The sequence below is a fragment of the Quercus suber genome, unplaced genomic scaffold (assembly GCF_002906115.3).
Source record: "Quercus suber isolate HL8 unplaced genomic scaffold, Cork oak 2.0 scaffold_203, whole genome shotgun sequence".
In the NCBI taxonomy this organism is placed as follows: domain Eukaryota; kingdom Viridiplantae; phylum Streptophyta; class Magnoliopsida; order Fagales; family Fagaceae; genus Quercus; species Quercus suber.
The window spans coordinates 74,861-95,466 of NW_027069661.1; the positions used below are offsets into that span (position 1 = coordinate 74,861).

Below are 20,606 nucleotides of genomic sequence, written 5' to 3' on the forward strand. Positions count from 1 at the left end.
TGAAATTTGCATATTTATTAATTGTTCCGTTTGGTATTGGAATACCCAACTTGACGGATGTTTATGGCAAAGTCAATAAGAGTTTGCAACCCAGGTAACTTAACTCATTTAATATAGTCTAATTTTGGTCTTACTTTCAATCTTCTGCAATTTAATTGTTGGGTCATTCTTTATTGGCATTGGATAAAGCTTGAAGATATATTTATTCTACAGTATTTACTAATTCTTTTCTAGAGTAATAGTTATTAAACCAAATATAAGAGAACGTTATGATTACTGTAATATATTAGTTCTTAATATTTATATTTTTCATATTATAATGATCTTATGTGTAAATTTTTGACAATTTGTAAACAACATTTTTCATTGGAGCCAATTTAGCCTTCCAATAGGTGAAATTAGACAAATATTTAAGCCTGAACATGTTAACACTTAAATCTGGAATTTTGCAGATTGTACATGTATGTGTTTGAAAAAAATATTGATTTGAGATTGACGTATTCTCTTAGAGACAGCCATTAAATTCGCCATTATTGGGGAAGTTTGCGGATTGTACATTTGTGTTTTAATGTGTTTTAGGAAAATGAATTGATGCATTCTCTTAGGCTCAGAAATGGCAAGGTTTCATGGCAGTAGTAGTAGTGCGCTATGATGTTAACATAGTCATGAGAGATATTAATGGATTAAACTGCATGATAACTAACTGTCTATTTGAGTTTATCTAGTGGCCATAATTCCACACTATAACTATTTCATTTTTCATTCATGGTACTTTGAATTCCGAGTTTTAAGACATCACGTGCATCATCTGAGCCTATATTATTTCTCATTTGCACTATTCACTATGATGCAGTTTTCAAAATTACTTGATCAAATGTACTCACTGCATTTTTAAAAACATAAAAACATGTTTGATGTGTCTTTCACAAATCGGATTGTCCCATCTCCTATAAGGAAAAAATTATGGATAATGCCAAAACTGCTTTGAGTCAAACTATGCCTTTTTTTTGTTTTGTTTTTTTATTTACTGTTGCTACACACACGTATATATACGAGTTGTTTTAATCTAGATAATGTTTCAATGATGTTGTAATGTCAAAGAATGAGGTGGTCATATTTGATAAATAAAGAAAAAATTGCAAATGCTTCATTTGAATTTAATTAATTATTTTCCTTTTAAAACTAATTATTTTTGTTAATATTTTAGTTGATTTTGTGTTTACATAATTTTATTTTCATGGCTGATTGGCTAATGAAATTGAGGGTATTTGTTGAGGGATAGGAAAATATTTTGTGATATTTGTTTAAAGTCCATAAAGATTTTGTTTTTAAGATTGATTTATAATTAGTATTAGTAATAATTCACCTGACAAATAGATTTGCTACAAATCTGGAAAATTAATTAATGAAATAGAATAAAAAAATTATATAAGATTTCTTATTATTTACCTTAAAAATATAGATGTTGGATAACTATTACTTTTTGATGTAAAAGGGTGAATGTTCTGAAGCCTGTGTTCTGTGAATGGTTTGTGTATGGTGAGAAGTGAAGAAAAAACATGAAAGTTCATGGGTTTGGTGTTTGGTTTTTTTAATAACCTGTTTTGGGGATTCTCAAAATTGGATGAATGTCTCAATTGAGTGGGGTAAATGGTTGTGTTAGGCCGAATTTTGCATATGCTTTTCTATTTAATATTCCTTACTATGAATATTAGGAGTCTAGGATAAGTTTTAAATGCTTCATAATTTGGGAGGGAGAGGTGAGAGGATTCGAAGGTGGTAAGGTAGTTGAGAAGATTTTGGATTCAGAAATCTACCTTTTTTAAATGTAATTTTATGTTGTTCAGTTTAGTTCGAGGTTTGTATTATATATAGCTGAATATATATTTGGCAGTCAAACAAATTCATTGAGAAATTGAATTAATTATTGATTTCAATTGTTTTCAAGCAGAATAGTGCAAAACATTGAGCTATAGTCTACAATGCACTAGCTTCCACCACAAGAGGATGGAAAAAGCTCCATTTTTTGTCCAACAATAACCTATCCTCGATGCAATTGTGTAATATTATTTGCAATACAATATATGTTTTTGGGGGGTGTGGGGGGAAGCAAAGATAGGTTATTTCATTATTTATCTTGAATTTGACGATGGCCATGAGGATGATGTGAAATTGATTTTAGAAGAAAAAAAAAGTTTATGTGCATTGCACGGGCTATAGGCTAGTATGAATCACGTTAGAGATACAAATTTTTTTATAAATTTTTTTACAAATGGTTAATATAGTGAGTAATTATTGATAAAAGAAAAAATGATATTAATAGTAGGTCTAGATGAAAACCAATAAGAAGTTGGTTACATTAACATTTTATAAAAATATTGTAAAATAGTTTGTAACTGTAGCATTACTCAATAAATATATCTTATGTAAAAATTTAGTTTATTTTAATATAAAAATTTATTTCTTTTTAGGCCATTTTTCGAAAACATTCACATAATAATATATATTTTTTATTTTATATATATATATTTTTTAATTTTTTAATTTTTTAATGGTTTCTCTCTTATTTTGTACATCCATCAAACGGCATTCCACAACTGAAAATTAAACCTTATCAACACCAATATTCTTAGACAATAACGTGGGTTTTGGTCTTTTGGGTGAAGATTACAAATTTATTAATCTAAAAAAAAAAAAAATTGTCCTTGCTGATAATAATCAACTGAAGCATTAATTTTTTTTCCTGCTATGGTAAAAATTTCTTCATAGGAATACGATGGATTGGAATATAGTGGGCAATGGAAATTTAGAAAAAAATGAATGTGGTCATGTAGAGATTGGAGACCCATTAACCATCATGCATGTCTTGTGGAATTAGAACTAGATGCGACTGTGAGCAACAAATTTGTAATATATACATGTTAGAAATTTTGTTTATTTAACACCAAATCTTCTGGCTTTATGAAATACATAATTGGTATTTAATTTTTTCCATTCGTGTTTTGCTAATATTTTCTTTCAATTCATAATGTGGTTAATTTACTAGTTTTTCATTCTCTCTCTTTTGCTGGGAAAAAATTTTATATAACTGTGAATAAATTTCAGCAAGTACAGCGGAAGTACAACCATACAAGAACACAAAGATTTACGTAGAAAACCCTTTCTCCAAGGGAAAAATTACGAAACAAATTTTGAATAATTTCTCTATATTAAATAAATATTACAATACTTAAAGATTCAATTTGAGAAAAAAAAAAAAAAAAAACTCTCTTTTTCTTTTCACTTGTTGCTCTCTTTTTCACTGTGTATCTCTCACAATTTTCTCTTGCTTTATATTTTTCTCTTTTTCTTTTGCTTGCTCTCACTCATGCAGTTCTATAAGACTGCAATGTCCTCAGTCTCACTCACTTGTGACTTATCTTTACTCGGATTGAGATCAAGTGCAATATGCAATTGCTTTTAATGGCTGAGGTTGATAGTTGCAAAAAGTAAATTTCAATCTCAACTTGACTATAAAAAAAGTTAAAAAAAAAAAAGAACTTTGTAAAAAGTAAAATTTAAAAAAGTAAAAAAATTGTGCGACAAATGAGTTGAATTGCACTATTGCACAAGATCCTAATCCTCTTCAATCTTCTCTCTTGCTAAATGGCTTTTCTTTTTATTTTTTTCACCTTTTTCTTCCTTTCTTCTTTCCACACTCTTCACATCAAGTCACAATAAATGCAAGCACACAAGCTTTGACTTTTGTACAGCCAACTTCGTTTTCTTTAGCCAATTTTCTTCTTCCTTCAGCGTGTCCCATACGTTTAAGTGTGCATTTGAATATGGTTTATTTTGTTGAAAATTAAAAATAATAAAAAAATTACTGTTTAAATTTTAATTACTGTTTATACGCCTGCTTATACTGTTCATATCTTATGATCAATGCAACAGACGCTGAACTAAAAAAAAACGCAGACTTGAAAAAGAGAAAATATTAGGTCCGGGCGTGGCGTAAAACCAGTGTTTTACGCCACGCCAATGAGAGCTCGACACGTCAAAAATGAAATTAAAACCCACTCCAAACAACCAAAGCTCACGCTATTCACAAAACAGAACAGAGAAAAGTAAACCCACTCCAAAAGCTCTGCTTCCTTCATCACGCCGAACCTCCACCATCGCACAGCCTGATCGCCGGAGCAGAACGAAGAAAGAAGACTAAGTCCACACTTAAAACCCCTCTCCAAACAGACTCCAAACAGAACGAAGAAAGAAACCCAGCCCTCAGAAAAAAGCTCCTCACGGCTCCGGTTTGTTTCCAAGCTCCGGCGAACTCTTCCTCTTCGAAATCGTTCTGCTCCGGCGATCTGTGTGGCGGTGTTGGAGGTTCGGCGTGTGAAGGAAGAGAGGAAGCAGAGAAAATGGCCTGAACCGGCGAGCGTGCGAGCCGGTTGTGGAGGTTCGGCGTGAAGGCTTTTTGTGAGCGTGAAGGAGATTGAAGGAAGCTGTGTGCGTGGGAGCCTTTTTTCTTTTTTTTTTTTGCTGTGTGGAGGTTCTGCGTGAAGGCTTTAGTGTTATTATTATTTTTTTTTTGACGTGTCGAGCTCTCATTGGCGTGGCGTAAGTGTTTTACGCCACGCCCGGACCTAATGTTTTCTCCTTGAAAAATGCATTCGCCAACTTTGACTTTTTTACTCTTTACATAAAGTTACAATAAATACAAGCTTTGACTTTTGTACATCCAACTTCTTTTTCTTCAGCCAATTTTCTTCTCCCTTCAGCGTATCCCACACGCTTAAGTCTGATTAAGAAATACCCTTCACATTAAGTCACAATAAATGCAAGCACACAAACTTTGACTTTTGAACAACCTACTTTTTTTTCTTGGGCCAATTTCCTTCTTCCTTTAGCGTGTCCCACAGGCTTAAGTCTGATTAAGAGACACTCTTCACGTTAAGTCACGATAAATGCAAGCACACAACCTTTGACTTTTCTCTAGCCTACTTCAGCCAATTTTCTTCTTCCTTCGGCGTGTCGCACACGCTTAATGGCCTATTTGGATGTTTAAAAAAAGAGGGGGAGTAGAATAGAGGGAGAGAGAGAGTAATCTAATTACCTTGTTTGGAAGTTTTTTAAGGAAGGAGGGGGATGGGTTTGGAGGGGTTTCAACTCCCTCTAGCCCCCCATTTTTAATTCCCCCAAATTGGAGAGATTTGGAGGGAGAGTAGAGTATATAAACTATTAACCAAGTAAATTACCTAATTTACCCTTATTATATTAACAAAATTACACAAGGGGGAGGGCTAATTACTCCCTTCCCCCTTATTAATTTTAAAAACATCCAAACAAAGTGGAGGGGAATCATTTTCCTCTACTCTTCTCCCCACTACTCCCCTCCCCTCTACTCCCCTCTACTCTCCTCCCTCTCTAAACTTCCAAACAAGCCATAAGTCTGATTAAGAGACACTCTTCACATTAAGTCACAATAAATGCAAACACACCAGTTTTGACTTTTGTACAGCCTACGTCTTTTTCTTCAGCCAATTTTCTTCTTCCTTCGGCGCGTCCCACACGCTTAAATCTGATTAAGACACTCTTCACATTAAGTCACGATAAATGCAAGCACACAAGTTTTGACTTTTGTTCAGCCTGCTTCTTTTTCTTCAGCCAATTTTCTTATTCCTTAATCGTGTCCCACGCTTAAGTCTGATTAGACCATCTTTAACATATTAGTCAAATTTTTATATTGTTTGAATAATAAATAATAATATTTAGTTTTTATTTATTTATTTTTTTAAATATATTTTCTAACAGATTTTTTGTCTTTTTTTTCATCTCATTTAAATAGAAATATTTCTTTATTCATTCTTTAATTATTATTTATTTATTTTTTAACAATTACTTATTTTTCAATATTTTTTTTTATTCAATACTTGATTATTATAATAGAAAAAATATTTGAAGTATGAATAGTAAAAGTTACACCGTTCTCTATTTGTAGAGAAATACAGTAGCAAATCTAATCTAAAAAGTGAAAATTGAGAATCTATTGAAGTGTGAATAGTGGTGTTTTTACTCCAAAAAATAGATATAGAACATCTATTCAACATGCTCTTAAGAGACATACTCTTCGCATCAAGTTACATAAATTACTCCAAAAAATAGATACAGAGCATCTATTCAACATGTTCTTAAGAGACATACTCTTCACATCAAGTCACATAAATGCAAGCACACAAGCTTTGACTTTTGTAAAGCCAACTTCTTTTTCTTTAGCCAATTTTCTTCTTCCTTCAGCGTGTCCCACTCGCTTTAGTCTGATTAAGGGACATGGTTGCAGATGGTTGGCTTGAAGACTTTAGAGACAAGCTTGTTAATTGAGCTATTCCATCAAATGTGGGCTGGAATCCACGTGTGCCACACACCCAACATCTTTTTTATTGTTAAAAAATTGATAGTTGAAAAAAAAAAAAAAGATTATTTGAACCATAGCTCTCATAAAGATGAGAAGACAATATTACTAAATTATAAGATTATTAGAGTCTGTTTAGATACTGTTTATTGTTGAAAATTAAAAATATTATAACAAAATAATTTTTAAATGTATGGATAATATCGTTGAATTGAGTTTTAAATTTTTTTTTTTGAAAAGAAGTATTGCGGGTCCCGTAAATAGTGCATAGGACCCACAAAAAATGTTGGACGCGGAAAAACGCTATACGTGGCCGCTATCCAAACATACACTTAGTATAGTTATTTTTAAGTAAGATTTTTCCATTTTNTTGTGAGAAAAAACATGATAACTAAGTGTTAAAACTAGGATAGTATGGATTAGTTGTGGAGATCCAACTCCTCTATCAGCTCCGAGACTGGTTGTCCTCCTGATATTGTAAATGAAGAAGATCACACTGTTGAAGATAATGAGCTTCCAATTTCCGAAAATGGAACATTCCCAAAGTTGATACTAAAACCATTTACAAAACTAGTTGGGCTGAAACTACTTTTCACCCCATTTACAAAGTGAGAACTATTGAACAAATATTTTCTATTTCGAAAATTCATGAAAAATGTTGCTTGTTTTCCAAAAGAAATATTAATGATTTCATTGCTAAAAAACAAAGTTATTTGCATATTGGTATGGTTCAAGTTGCTATTAAACCACTCACCCAAAAAGGTATCAATGCTTCTGTTCTCATGTGTTTGCGAGATGCTAGATTTAAGCACTTTAAACACAGCATTCTTGGAATGATTACTACTTCTTTGTATGATGGTCCTGTTATTTTAACTGTTATCCTGATCTTACTCTTGCTTTAGATGATCCTAATATTATTAAAGCTTTGACTCTGAATATTGCTTCTTCCGTTATATCATGGATGAAGTAGTAAACCTTTTGCTTTGATCTACCGCATTTATTACAGATTGGGTACTCAGTTAAATCCTGATTGTTTAAATCATAGAGAACCTTCTGGTAAAACTATGTTAATTCAATGTTCTACTCCTGATGCTAAAGTTTAAGTTCCAAAAATGATTCAATGGCAAGATGTCAAGCTTCCCACTGAATGGTTGTTGGAACAAGAATCCCCTATTTCTAAACCTGTTTTTGATGAGCTAGATCTCACAAACATTCAACAATATCTTGATGGACTGTTAAAATAAGTTTTTAAAATGTTCAACCACCCTTGAAGATCAACGAAGAAGACATTCCTTTGCTGGATTTGAAGTATTTCAAAACGAGATCAAGATCTCAATGATTTTTTGCAAAAGAATTTTGAAAAAACCCTCTGATTTAAAATTAAAAGTGTTTCAAATGATAAATCCCAAATCAGCTCTGTCTACTATTCTACTAAACCTGAATCTTCCTCTCCATATGGCAAACCTGCCAATGAAGATGATGAAGATACTGGATCTATTTGTCCATCTGATTCTAATTTCCTCCTATTGAAAATAATGTTAACCGATTGAGAGTTTTGACTGTTTTAAATAGAGATTTTGAAATTGATATGGTTTCTTTGTTCAATGAGTTCATGCTTTCAAAAAATAACCAAAGGAAATATTTCCAAAATAATTTTGCTCAGTCTGAAAAAGACCGTGTTAAAAGAAAATGGAAAGCAAAAATGCTTCAATTGAAAAAACATATTTTGTTTTTGATTTCCTTGAAAATTATTATGTTTCAAAAGATGAAGTTTCAAAAATCATTTGAATGTGATAAAGAAATCAAATTTTGTTAAAGATGACAAACCATTGTTAGGTCTAGTCATCCACCTCTTGACACTATTTTGATAACTGCTGACAAAACTGATGTTAAAGCTATCCTTTCAAATTCTTATATAAAACTCCTATTGTTAGTATTATTGAACAAAAAAATTTTACTAATGAATCTTTGCATGTTATCGGTCAACAGCTTGATCGTATTGAAGAAAAAATTGTTGAAAAAACTATTGAAAAGTCTGCTTCTGTTGAAAACCTATTTCTATTAAAACTGAGAAGCCTTTGTTAATTTACCCACTTTTGATAACAAATTCAAGTTTAAAACCTCTCAATCCAAAACTCTGGACACTGTTGAAAAAATGTTTGCTGATTTAAAAGTTAAAACTGAGGTACTTATACAAATATATATATATATATATATGTATGTATGTATAAAATAAATGAAAGAAAGGAAAAGAAAAGTAACATGACATGTAGGTCCATGAGGCATCTTTATCATCTAACCAATGGGTTAGGTGAATAAGTGTGAATAGAAAACCAGTGGTTTATTTATGGTCTTAGTCCATAATTAATCTTCAGGACACATAATGATCGTAGAGGTGTATTGTTAATTGAAGTTTCGGTATAAATTGATTTACATATATAATTACTTTAGTCAGTTACTAGCCTCATGCTCAGAGCCCTCTATATATATATATATATTATTTTTTTTTTATTAAAGGTTAACAATTTGAATCTATTATAATTTGAAAATATATTTTTTTTACAAACAAATAAAAATAATAAATTTTAGAAATAAGCAACTGTAATTTCTTTCTTGGACGTGTGTTTGAAAGTGGTATAGTGATATATAGAGAAACGTTTGGGTAGAAAAAATAAAATGAATGTAATGGGAAAGAAGACTGAATTTTAGAAGTTCTCTTAGTTTTTTATTTTTTAAAATTGGGGGCTGTTTTACTTTTATTGGATGAAAAATGAATAAAAAATGCTAAATTTTAGGGAATAAAAAGATGAAATTAAAAAAAAAAAAATTCTAAATTTTAGAAGTCTCATTTTTAATTCAAAATGAAATTTGTTATTTGACATTTTTAACTATATTTCTAAGAGACTTTTCGTTGATGAAAGTATTTTTAAACTACATAAAAATTCAGTTCAAATGGTGAAATTTTCTTGTAGTTATAGATTATTCGAGGACTAAGGGGTATTTTGTTATTTGAAAATATGTGTGGAAATATGTGTAAATGAAAAAATGTATGAAAATACGTATAATATTGTTTAAAAACTGAAAATGTGTGTTTGAATAGTTGTACCAAACACCCCTCACTTGAAGTCTAAAAACGTGTATTTTGGGCTTAGCCGAGTACGGACGCTACACTTCCAAATCCTTAATTGTTAAAACTTAAAATACACCACTACCGCACACTCTTGGTGCGATGGTCACTCCACAAGTATAAATGCTTGTGGGGTGTGGGGGGCAAAGGCCGGGGTTCAAATTTCCAAGAGAGAGCTTCACACTTAAGAAATTGACAATATATTATTGGACAAATTTTAGCTACAAAGCTGGTTATAGCCTAAGGTTATAACCTTATTTAATATCATTAACATTACTACATATTTCAAAAAGCTAACTATTGAATTGCATGGTCCTTACGTTTTTAATACACACGTCAAATTTTGTACTAATAAAATATTATTTACTATATAATCTATAATATTATATTTTACGCATAAATATAAAATACAAAAAATTACAATTTAAATATTTTATTGATGACATAACTATTGATTTTTAATTTTTTAGAAATTTTGCAAGTATGGAAAATATAAGAAGAAAATTTAATCCAATGGTGGATTTATCAAATTCATCTCCAATAAAAAGATATTGAGTAAGGTTGTACTCTTAGGCTACAATTAATTTTGTAACTAAACTTTGTTCTATATATTTTCATTTGACGGAATTACCCATTCAATTTGAAACAAATACTAGTGCATTTCCATCAATAAGTAAAACTCTCATATATAGTGCATTTGATAAATTATGTTTTATAACAGTGTACTTTTGGCATGATGGTCACTTCACAAGTATAAGTGCTTGTGGGTAGTGGGGACAAGGGCCAAAGTTCAAATCTATAGGAGAAAGTTTCACCCACATATATTTAGATAGAGTTTCGTAACCTACTTTTGATAAAAACATGGCTAAATATTTGATTTTGCGCCACTTTTATATCTCTCTCCTCTAAAAACACAAAAAACATAAAAATACAAGATCAAATAAGATTAAAAAGAAACTGACGGAAGACTTGCATCATGGGATTTCAAACTACTGGTAGAGAACTTAAATTTCAGTCAAATCTCAGGTGAGTAAAATATCAAATTTCAAACTACAGGTATGCAACTTTAATTTCGGCCAAACTATAGGTGGGTAAATTGTAATTTGTCAAAAAAAAAAAAAGTTTTATTGTACTGCACTTTACAATTTATTTTATCCTAGTTTTTTTTTTTTTTTTTGAAGAATACTAAGTATTTTTAACACACACACACACGGGGAGAAGGGAGAAGTTTTTTAAAGAAATTTATAGTGGTGTATATCTAAAAAGGCTTAACTCTTAGATACACAGTACAAACTTTAAACCTCTTTAACTCACACTCATTTTCCAATGTAGATTATTTTATCCTAGTTGGATTAGAATTTTTATTGTAGATCTTGTTTATTTTATTTCTACATATTTTTAACCTATAAAGGTATATTAAAAAATATGAATATGCATACTTAAAAAAAAAAAAAAAAAAAAGAGAATAGAAGAATTAATTGAATCTAAAAAAGGATCTCTTAAGAAATTTGTTACTAGTAAAAAAATAAACATTTAGGTGAAATTTTTTGTGGTATAGATTTATTATCAAAACTACAAGTTATAAAGAGCTTTTAGAAATAGACGAATATACTTTGATTAAAAGACCTAAAGTTATATAAAATGAGTAGTCTAATTCTTTTCCAAATGCATTTATCGCTTATAGAAGTTTTTTGATAGCACCAGTTACAATTTCTTACACAAAAAGAAATTATAGAAGTTTTTTGATAGCACCTATTACATTTCTTACACAAAAAGAAAATTTTTAAAATTAAAAATGGAAAAATCTTACTTAAAAATAACTATACTAAGTAATGTTTGGATAGCGCCACGTCCAGCATTTTTGCGTGTCTAGCGTTTTTTGTGGGTCTTATGAACTATTTACGGGAGCCTAAATATTTTTTTAAAAAAATTAAAATTAAATTCTCAGTATATTCACACATTTAAAAATTATTTTCATATTTTTTAAAATTTTAGTAATAAAAGATTCAAATAAACCTTAAGAATCTTGTAATTGTGTAGTATTATCTGTTTCTTTATGAGAGTTATGGTTCGAATAATCCTTTTTTTTTTTTTTTTTGGTTGCAACTATCAAATTTTAACAATAAAAAAGATGTTGGGTGTGTGGCACATGTGAGTTCCGGCCCACACTTGATGGAATAGCTCAATCAATGAGTTTGTTTCTAAAGTTTTCAAGCCAACCATCTGCAACCATGTCTCTTAATCAGACTTAAGCGTGTGGGAAACGTGTATTTTGGGCTCAGCCCAGTACGGACGCTGCACTTCCAAATCCTTAATTGTTAAAACTTAAAATACACCAAATAAACACACCTTTCGTTTAATATAGAGGGGGCAAAATCGTCTATAAACCCCAAAATTCTCGCACCAAATTTCTTCTCCCTTGCTCTCTTTATAAATTTGCCACTGCTTGAGATTCTATACACAGCCAAATTAGCCTTCCCTCACAATACACACTTGTACCAACTGCCTCTTCAACCATATTGCAGATGAGGCTTTCCCAATGGAGTTCATCTTCTTTTTTCATGCATGCTTTTATCCTTCTCTGGTGGTGTGGCTTGTTAGTCACCTCTGTTGTTGGCGGGAATAATGAGACCGACCGGTTGGCGTTGCTTGACTTCAAAGCCAAGATCACTGACGATCCTCTCCAGGTTTTGAGCTCTTGGAATGATAGCTTCCACTTTTGTCAATGGCAAGGGGTTACCTGTGGTCGTCGACATCAAAGGGTCATTGTGTTGGGCCTGCCATCTTCGAAACTGGTAGGCTCCATATCACCACACGTTGGTAATTTAAGTTTTTTGAAGAATATAACACTCTCAAACAACAACTTTCATAATGAAATTCCTTCAGAAATTGACCGTTTACGCAGATTGCAGATCCTACGAATGTACAATAACACACTTAGCGGCAAAATTCCAAGTAATTTATCCCATTGCACCAACCTCAAAAAAATTAATTTCGGTCGCAACCTTTTGGATGGGGAACTCCCTACAACTCTTGGCACTTTGCCAAAACTCCAATTCGTTTCTTTTGAAGAAAATAATTTGACAGGAAGTATCCCACCTTCTTTTGGCAACTTATCCTCCCTAGAAACGTTTGGTGCAGCTATTAATAACTTGGGTGGGAGTATCCCCCATTCTTTTGGCCAATTGACGAAACTTAAGTTTTTTAGTGTCGTTGAAAATAGGTTGTCTGGAACAATTCCTCCCTCAGTCTTCAATTTGTCTTCGTTAATTGTGTTTACTGTAGGAAGCAACCAAATCCAAGGGCATCTTCCGTTGGATATAGGTATCACCCTACCTAATATCGAAAGATTTCGCATTTTCTCAAACCAATTTACTGGACCTATCCCTATTTCAATATCTAATGCCTCGAATCTAGAGGGACTTGATCTTAACTACAATAAACTAAGAGGAAGAGTTCCTTCTTTCGAGAAGTTATATAGAGTTTCAGTTTTTTCCATTGCTTATAACGAGCTTGGAAATGGAGGGGCAAATGGCTTGAGTTTTCTTTGTTCTTTGACAAATTCTACAAATCTAACCACTTTACAGATAGACCACAATAACTTTGGGGGAGAGTTGCCCAAGTGCATTGCCAATTTCTCAACTACTCTCAAAGCTCTGAATCTATATGGTACTAACATATCTGGAAACATTCCTACTGGAATAGGAAATTTGACCAATTTGGGGTCACTAGATATGGGGAATAATAAATTATCAGGTCATATTCCTTTTGAAATTGGAAAGCTACAAAAGTTACAATATTTGTATTTATCGGAAAACAATTTCTTTGGGAACATTCCATCTTCTCTTGGAAATTTAACTCTTTTGATAAGGTTGTTTTTAAAGAATAATAATCTTCAAGGAAGTATCCCCTTAAGCCTAGGCAACTTTCAAAAAGTGAATGTATTGGATCTTGCCTATAACAATCTTAGTGGTACCATGTCATCTCTAGTCAATAGTCTCTCATTCTCACCATATGATATAGACTTGTCAGGCAACAAATTTACTGGAGTCCTTCCCATGGAAATAGCAAATTTAAAAAATCTAGAGCACTTTGATATTTCTGAAAACATGTTGTCTGGTGAAATTCCTGCAAGTATTGGTAGTTGTGTAAAACTTGAAATTCTTGCAATGAGAAGCAACTTCTTTCAAGGGGTCATTCCTTCATCTTTGGAATCATTAAGGGGTCTTCAAGTTTTAGATCTTTCTAAAAACAATTTCTCTGGAAATATTCCAAAATTTTTGGACAGCTTTATCTTCTTGCAGTTATTGAATTTTTCTTATAACAATTTTGACGGTGAGGTACCAACAAATGGAGTTTTCAAGAACACAAGTGCAACTGTGATTAAGGGGAACGGTAAGCTTTGTGGAGGCATGCCTAAGTTTCATCTTCCTGTATGTAAATACAATAAATCCAAGAAGAGGAAGTTGACTCCTTCCTTGAAGCTAATAATCTCTATATTATCTGGCCTTCTTGGAGTAACTTTGGTAATGTTATTTTTACTTCTCCGCACTTTAAAAAGAAAAAGAAGAGAAAGTATTCTAAGTAATTCAGGAAATTTACTTTTGAATGTATCTTACCATAGTCTCCTCAAAGCTACAGATGCATTCTCCACCACTAATTTAATTGGTGTGGGTAGCTTTGGATCTGTGTATAGAGGAATTCTTGATCAAGATGGTCGTAAAGTTGCTGTTAAGGTACTCAACCTTTTGCACCATGGAGCTTCCAAAAGTTTTATTGCTGAATGTGAGGCTTTGCGAAATATCAGACATCGGAATCTAGTGAAGGTACTCACAGCATGTTCAGGTGCTGACTATCAAGGTCATGATTTCAAAGCATTAGTATACGAGTTCATGACTAACGGCAACCTAGATGGGTGGTTGCATCCAGTTTCAAAAAGAAATGAGGTTCCTAAGGAAAAAATGAATTTGAATCTTCTTCAACGATTGAATATTGCTATTGATGTTGCACATGCATTGGAATATCTTCATCATCATTGCCATACACCAATTGTTCATTGTGATCTCAAGCCTAGCAATGTTCTTCTCGATGACGAAATGATTGGACATGTTGGTGACTTTGGCTTGGCAAGGTTCCTTCGGGAGGCTACCCAAGAGTGTTTCACTAATCAATCAAGCTCTATCGGATTAAGAGGAACAATTGGTTATGCTCCTCTAGGTGAATATCTTTTCCATTTTTGAACATTAAATTCTTTTCTTTTCATAATATTTCTTAATGTACTTCCAAGCCTTTTAGAAGATGGAGCATGTCCTGAAAGAAATTTCCACTTGTCATTATTTTTTCCTTTTATATGCCACTAAAGAGCTCTTTGAAACTTGTATTACTATATTTTTTTTAATATGAAACTAGATCAATCATATTGTAAATTTATGTGCAATTGCAGAATATGGTATGGGAAACGAGGTGTCAATTTATGGTGATGTCTACAGTTATGGCATACTATTATTGGAGATGTTCACAGGAAAAAGGCCCACTGATAACATTTTCAAAGACAACTTAAACCTTCATGATTTCGTTACAGGAGCTTTGCCTAAACAAGTGAGTAACATTGTGGATCCTATTATTCTTTGGGAAAGTGAAGATATGGAAACAAGGACAAATGATACTCACATTCAAAATCGAATAGGACATCCCAAAATTCTGGAGTGCTTGATTTTGATATTCGAAATAGGAGTTTCTTGTTCTATGGAATCTCCAAGAGAAAGGATGAACATTAGTGATGTTGTAGCTCAATTGCACTTGATTAGAGAAAAGCTCCTCAGAACAAGAATATGCCGAGAAAGACTTCAACTTACAGGTAAATTGTTCATGACACAGTACTTGTTGCTCTAACACCCACTCCAAACCTTTATGGAGGGAGGGGGATCATATATCCTTCACAATGCCATGTGCTTGTCACATACTTTCTTTTATTCTAGCAAAATTGATAATATTGATGCCATGAGAAATTTGATTAGAAGATGGTACTATTCATCCAATTTGTTTTCTATGATTCAGAATAAGCTTGTTTTTTGTCCCCTGCCCCCCTTCAAATGTTTATTGAAAAACACAAAAATCAAAATGAAGTTTAAGCTATTTTTGATTTGGTGATACCTATTGGTGTGGTTGAGATTATTGGCACGTGTTTACATTGTACTTTTTATAGTATGCCTTTGATGACTTTGACATAGACATAGGCTTAATTTAGTATTTGGTAAAACTAAATTACTGGGAACGATTTAGTTGTTTATAATCTTAAATATCTCACAAGTACTTGGATAACCACTTCCATAGAACATTAAATTAGTTTGAGATTCAACAACTTAACCATCTTGCATTATTATGAGTTCTCTTAGTAGCAAGACTAAAACTAAAATAGTTCTTCAATTCCTTACTCTTGAAGGGAAAATTTCATTCACTGCATAGCATCAACTTATTTTGAAAACCAAAGCATGTTCTTCCTATACATAGAAATGATTTCCCTTAATTCAATGTTTTAGAAAGATAATTTTTTTCCTTGAATGCAGGTACAGAGGGCCAATGATCCTTTTGGAAGTTGCCATAATGACTTTATGAGGTTTCATTCACCGCACAGCATCAATTTATTTTGAAAACCAAAGCATGTTCTTCCTATTCTTAGAAATTATTTCCCTTAATTCAATGAATTAGAAAGGTAATTTTTTTTCCTTGAATGCAGGTATGGAGGGCCAATGATCCTATTGGAAGTTGCCATAATAACTTGATGAGGTTTTGATTTTGTATAATGTTGGAGCAAATTAATCAGGCTTGTAGCATATCCTTATGTTTCTTTTAGCAATCGCGTATTAGTTTCTCTTGTATTTGTCATAGTTTTCTTGTTTAACTTTCTCTGTATTTGTAATGTACTATTGATTATCTGGTTATGGCCTAGGTCACATGTAGAAAATGAATTCCAATATGCTTTAACAAAGTTTTGACACGAAGTGATGGAGACACAGATGAAGATGAGGAAAAGAGAAGAAAAAAAAAAAAAAAATTAAAAACCACTAGTTTAGGATATTTCTTTTAAACAGTATTATCTAATATATTTCAATTTTTTTTTTTTTTTAAGATTTGAAAATTGAAGAGACTTTGAACAAGGGCAGACGGAATGATAATATTGAAAATTAAAAACGAATTAAAGTTGAACTTTATTGAAAAATAAATAGAATGAAACTATGGAAAAAAAATAATAATAAAAGCATGCTAAATTTAGAGAGTGAAATTTATAATTTAGTCCGTACTTGAATTTGTTAAAAAAAAAAAAACCCTTTGAACCTTTTTACTGTACTGTTTCTCCTGTTGCACTTACTTTCAAATATATAGTGATGGCCTGAAGGGTATATGGTATAGCTGAAAGTTCTAGACAAGATGGGACTTTCTCTCTCAATCCTCCTTTTTTTGTTGGCATCTTAAATTTTAGTTCTATAAATATCTTAGTTGTTAAGTTCTTTCTAAGCTGAATGTAGGGCTTGATGCCTTGTATCCTTGGTGACATTTGAGAAGAACAGATTGTGATGGATACTTCATTCTTCCTGATTGTGAATCATTTGATGATCCTTTGGGTTGTGGTGCAAACTGCAAAGTTTGTTGAAGATCAAACATTTAAGGAAAGTCCACCAACCCAGTCTATTGAGGAAGACCAAATCGTTAACGGAAATGCACCAACCCAATCAACAAAGTTATATCCTGTGTCATCAGCAAAATCAAATACAAGAGGAAGGTAATGAATGTGATCTTGAATATAGATTGTATAAGTGTTGGGATTCTGTTTCCCAAAGTTGTATATATAAATTAATTAACAAAGCTCTATACTAGATTTTTGCACTGCAAAAAAGAAAATAATAGAGAGACTGTGGATGTAGGCTTTCATGGCCGAACCACGTTAAAATTGTTGTCTTCTTTCTTTTGTTTGCTTTCATTTTCACAAAGCAATGTTACATCTTGGAGGCCTAAATAGCACCAGCAGCTAGCCAACAAGGCTTCTAGTTTGATAATGGTTAGTTCCTTTGTCATTACAAATTATTAGCACTAAATCATATGTTTGTCACCCACAATTTGATGATTACATACAAGAAAAAGCAATACATTCTTCAAGATCATACCATTAAGGTTATTAAGAATTACCCAATAGTTGCTTACAGATCTTGGAATGAGAGCCTTTTTATGCTTAGCGAGATTTTTTTTTTGGCTTTCCAGATATTATCTTTTGAAGTTATACTTGAAATAAATAGAGAGAGTCCATCTCGTAATTAATTAAATTTTATTTTATGAATTTAACAGTATACACATTATAAAGTTATTTTAAAATTTGAATAATGCAACACTAGATGTATATTTACATTTCTAATATTTAATCTTAACGGAGAAATTGATCAATTTCCAATTCAAGAAAAAAGAAAAAAGAAAAACCAGTGAATGGTTAGCAGTGAAAAGAATGTCCCCTAGCCACGATTTTTAAAGAAAACTGAAATACCATTACTACTAAATTATCGCTTGAAACCAAGCTTGACCCACCAATTCCATTCATTTTAAATTATGGAATTTCAGACCCAAACAACACTTGGGTATAATTTTGAGCGCCCCACCCCCCCAAAAACAAACAAACAAACAAAAAAAAAAAAATTGGGGTATGGTTGGACCTACCAGTATCCTTGGACCCATTTATGACATTTTGGATTTTGGATTCGGGAAACATTGGGTTCTTATGGTATAAAGCCATGGGAATATTTATATTTTATTTGGCCTATTTCAACACTTGGGTCTAGAGAGGCTTTATTTCAGAATTAATTTATATTTTATTTTATGAATTTAACAGTATACAAAATATAACGTTATTTTAAATTTGAAATAGTGCATCACTGTATAGATATTTAAATTAATAATATTTATTAGTTAATCTTCATGAAGAAATCGATTAATTTGCAATTCAAGAAAAACCAAAGGGATGATCAGAAGTGAGAAGATTGTATATTAGTAAAGCATCTTTTCATGTCTTGAATCTCTTGATGTAAAAACCATCAATGTCTCCTTACTTGATTGGCCTCTTTTCATACAAATTGGAAACCCCAACTTATCACATACATCCCCTCTTTGGGCCTTGGTTGAGGATGATGATAGTTCGGTTCCCCTTTATTTTTCCTAATAAATTATTATCCTTATTTACAATATATATATATATATATAAATTATTATCTTTGGAGTTCTTAAAAGAGACATTATAATACCTTTATCTTTGCTTTTTATGTTAAAAGTTAAAACCAGATCCTATGTCTAGCACAGTGGCGGAGCCACTTAAGGACCGAGGGAGGCCTTGGCCACCCCAAAATTTTTGAAAAAATTGATTTTTTTTTTTTGGAAATACCCAAAATAATTTGAAAATTTTTAAATAACTTTATAATTTTGGCCCCATATCTGATAATATACATATTTAAGAAAGTCCAAAAAGACCAACACTAGTAAAGAGGTTGTTGTATGAACTCAACCGACTGCACTAACTTGTCACTTGACTATCCTCTCCAGTCTTCACAGTTTCATAATTTTACCATTTAACAGTGCCTCCAAAAATCAATGACTTCAATCGGGTCAACAAAATTAACATTTCTATGAATCTTGTCGAAATGTTGGAGACTCCACTGTGCCTACCTGATGAGAGAAATTTCATATCTTCTCAGATTTCCGTACTAAGTAGTGTGTTGTGGGCTTTTCAGTGTGTCATTTTTATACTTAATATTTGTTAAGCATATCACCAAGTTTACGGGTGATTTTGACTAGGCCTTTTGAAAAAGTTGTGATTTCAATAATTGCTTAATGAAAATATACAGGATGTTTGGTACTGTATTTTAAATAACATATTTCAATGTTTAAATAACATTACATATATTTTTAAACATTAATATATTTTCACCTACATGTATTTAAAAAAAATATAAACAATATTACTAAAACAACATTACCAAACGGGCCATACTTTTTGAAAAAGTTTTGTTTCAATAATCAAATTGTTTGGCTAGCAACTATTAAAATTGTTGTTTGAGATATAAATTACCAAAAATGAGAAAATTTATATAAGTAAGGATAAATTTGTAATTTGACATAATGCAACTTACATATATTTAACAATTAAGTTTAATTACAATTATATTATTATTTATTTTAATTTCATATTTATCTTATATAATATTTTATCATTTGGGTATTGTATTATTATTTGGATATTTATAAGGGTAAAATGCCAAAAAAAAACCCCTAAACTTTGAGGCAATGACCAAAACACCCTATAAACTTTTATTTTGGCCAATTTGCTCTTTGAACTATTCAAGCCTGCCAAATAAAGCCATTTGTTAATCTATCTGTCAAGTGACTAACGGAACTCACGTGCACTTCATTTATATATATGAAAAAAAAAAAAAAAAAAAAACCTATCCAAATTCCAAACCGATTGAGAGATCCTAACAATGGCGACACGTTTGAAGAGGAATAGGAAGAAGCATGGACACGCCACATCATCTTCAACGCTGAGTTAACCTACCTTGGCAAAATAACCATCGTCTTAACAACTAGCTTCATTTAAGTCAAAAGATAAAGCACATTTGTGAAGACACTATATAGATGTGTTTTCAACATGTTCATCACTTTTGTCACTTTTTTCTTCATCATAAGCTTCTAATCCTTCTATCACGGCTACTTTAAAATTCTTTATATCACTTCCCTGGATTGAGTTTCTTTTTCAATTGTTCTATTTTTGAAATAAAAGAGAGTTTCAAAAACTTGTTTGAGGCCATAAATAGTGAGCACCAGACATGGCTTTATCGGCAAGCACAGGAAGCATCCAGGAGGTTGTGGAATCGTCGGAGGTATGCACCACCATCGGATCATGTTCGACAAGTACCATCCTGGGTTTTCAGCATAGTCTCAAAGCCCAAACCAAAGCTTCATTATGCAACTTCTCTCTCTAAACCCACAGATCAGCCTCTCTCTCTCAAACTCACAGGTCAGTCACCATGGCTGACTCAAGACCGCTACCACCAC

At 31.9% G+C, this 20,606-nt stretch overlaps 1 protein-coding gene and 1 long non-coding RNA gene across 2 annotated transcripts in view; both read left to right on the plus strand.

Annotated features, from left to right (window-relative positions):
• Positions 1-2,994, plus strand: part of LOC112010038 (uncharacterized) — a 6,255-nt gene extending 3,261 nt beyond the window's left edge. Inside the window, exon 2 of the long non-coding RNA XR_010631221.1 lies at positions 1,952-2,994. This is a non-coding gene — a long non-coding RNA (uncharacterized LOC112010038). The remainder of the gene's footprint in view (positions 1-1,951) is intronic.
• Positions 2,995-12,003: 9,009 nt separating this feature from the next.
• LOC112010016 (probable LRR receptor-like serine/threonine-protein kinase At3g47570) lies at positions 12,004-16,136 on the plus strand. Its single transcript, XM_065779235.1, has 3 exons — positions 12,004-14,735; positions 14,962-15,375; positions 16,085-16,136. The coding sequence occupies exons 1-3, from the start codon at positions 12,044-12,046 to the stop codon at positions 16,099-16,101; spliced, it is 3,123 nt and encodes a 1,040-aa protein (XP_065635307.1). The 5' UTR covers positions 12,004-12,043; the 3' UTR covers positions 16,102-16,136.
• The last annotated feature ends 4,470 nt before the right edge of the window (positions 16,137-20,606 follow it).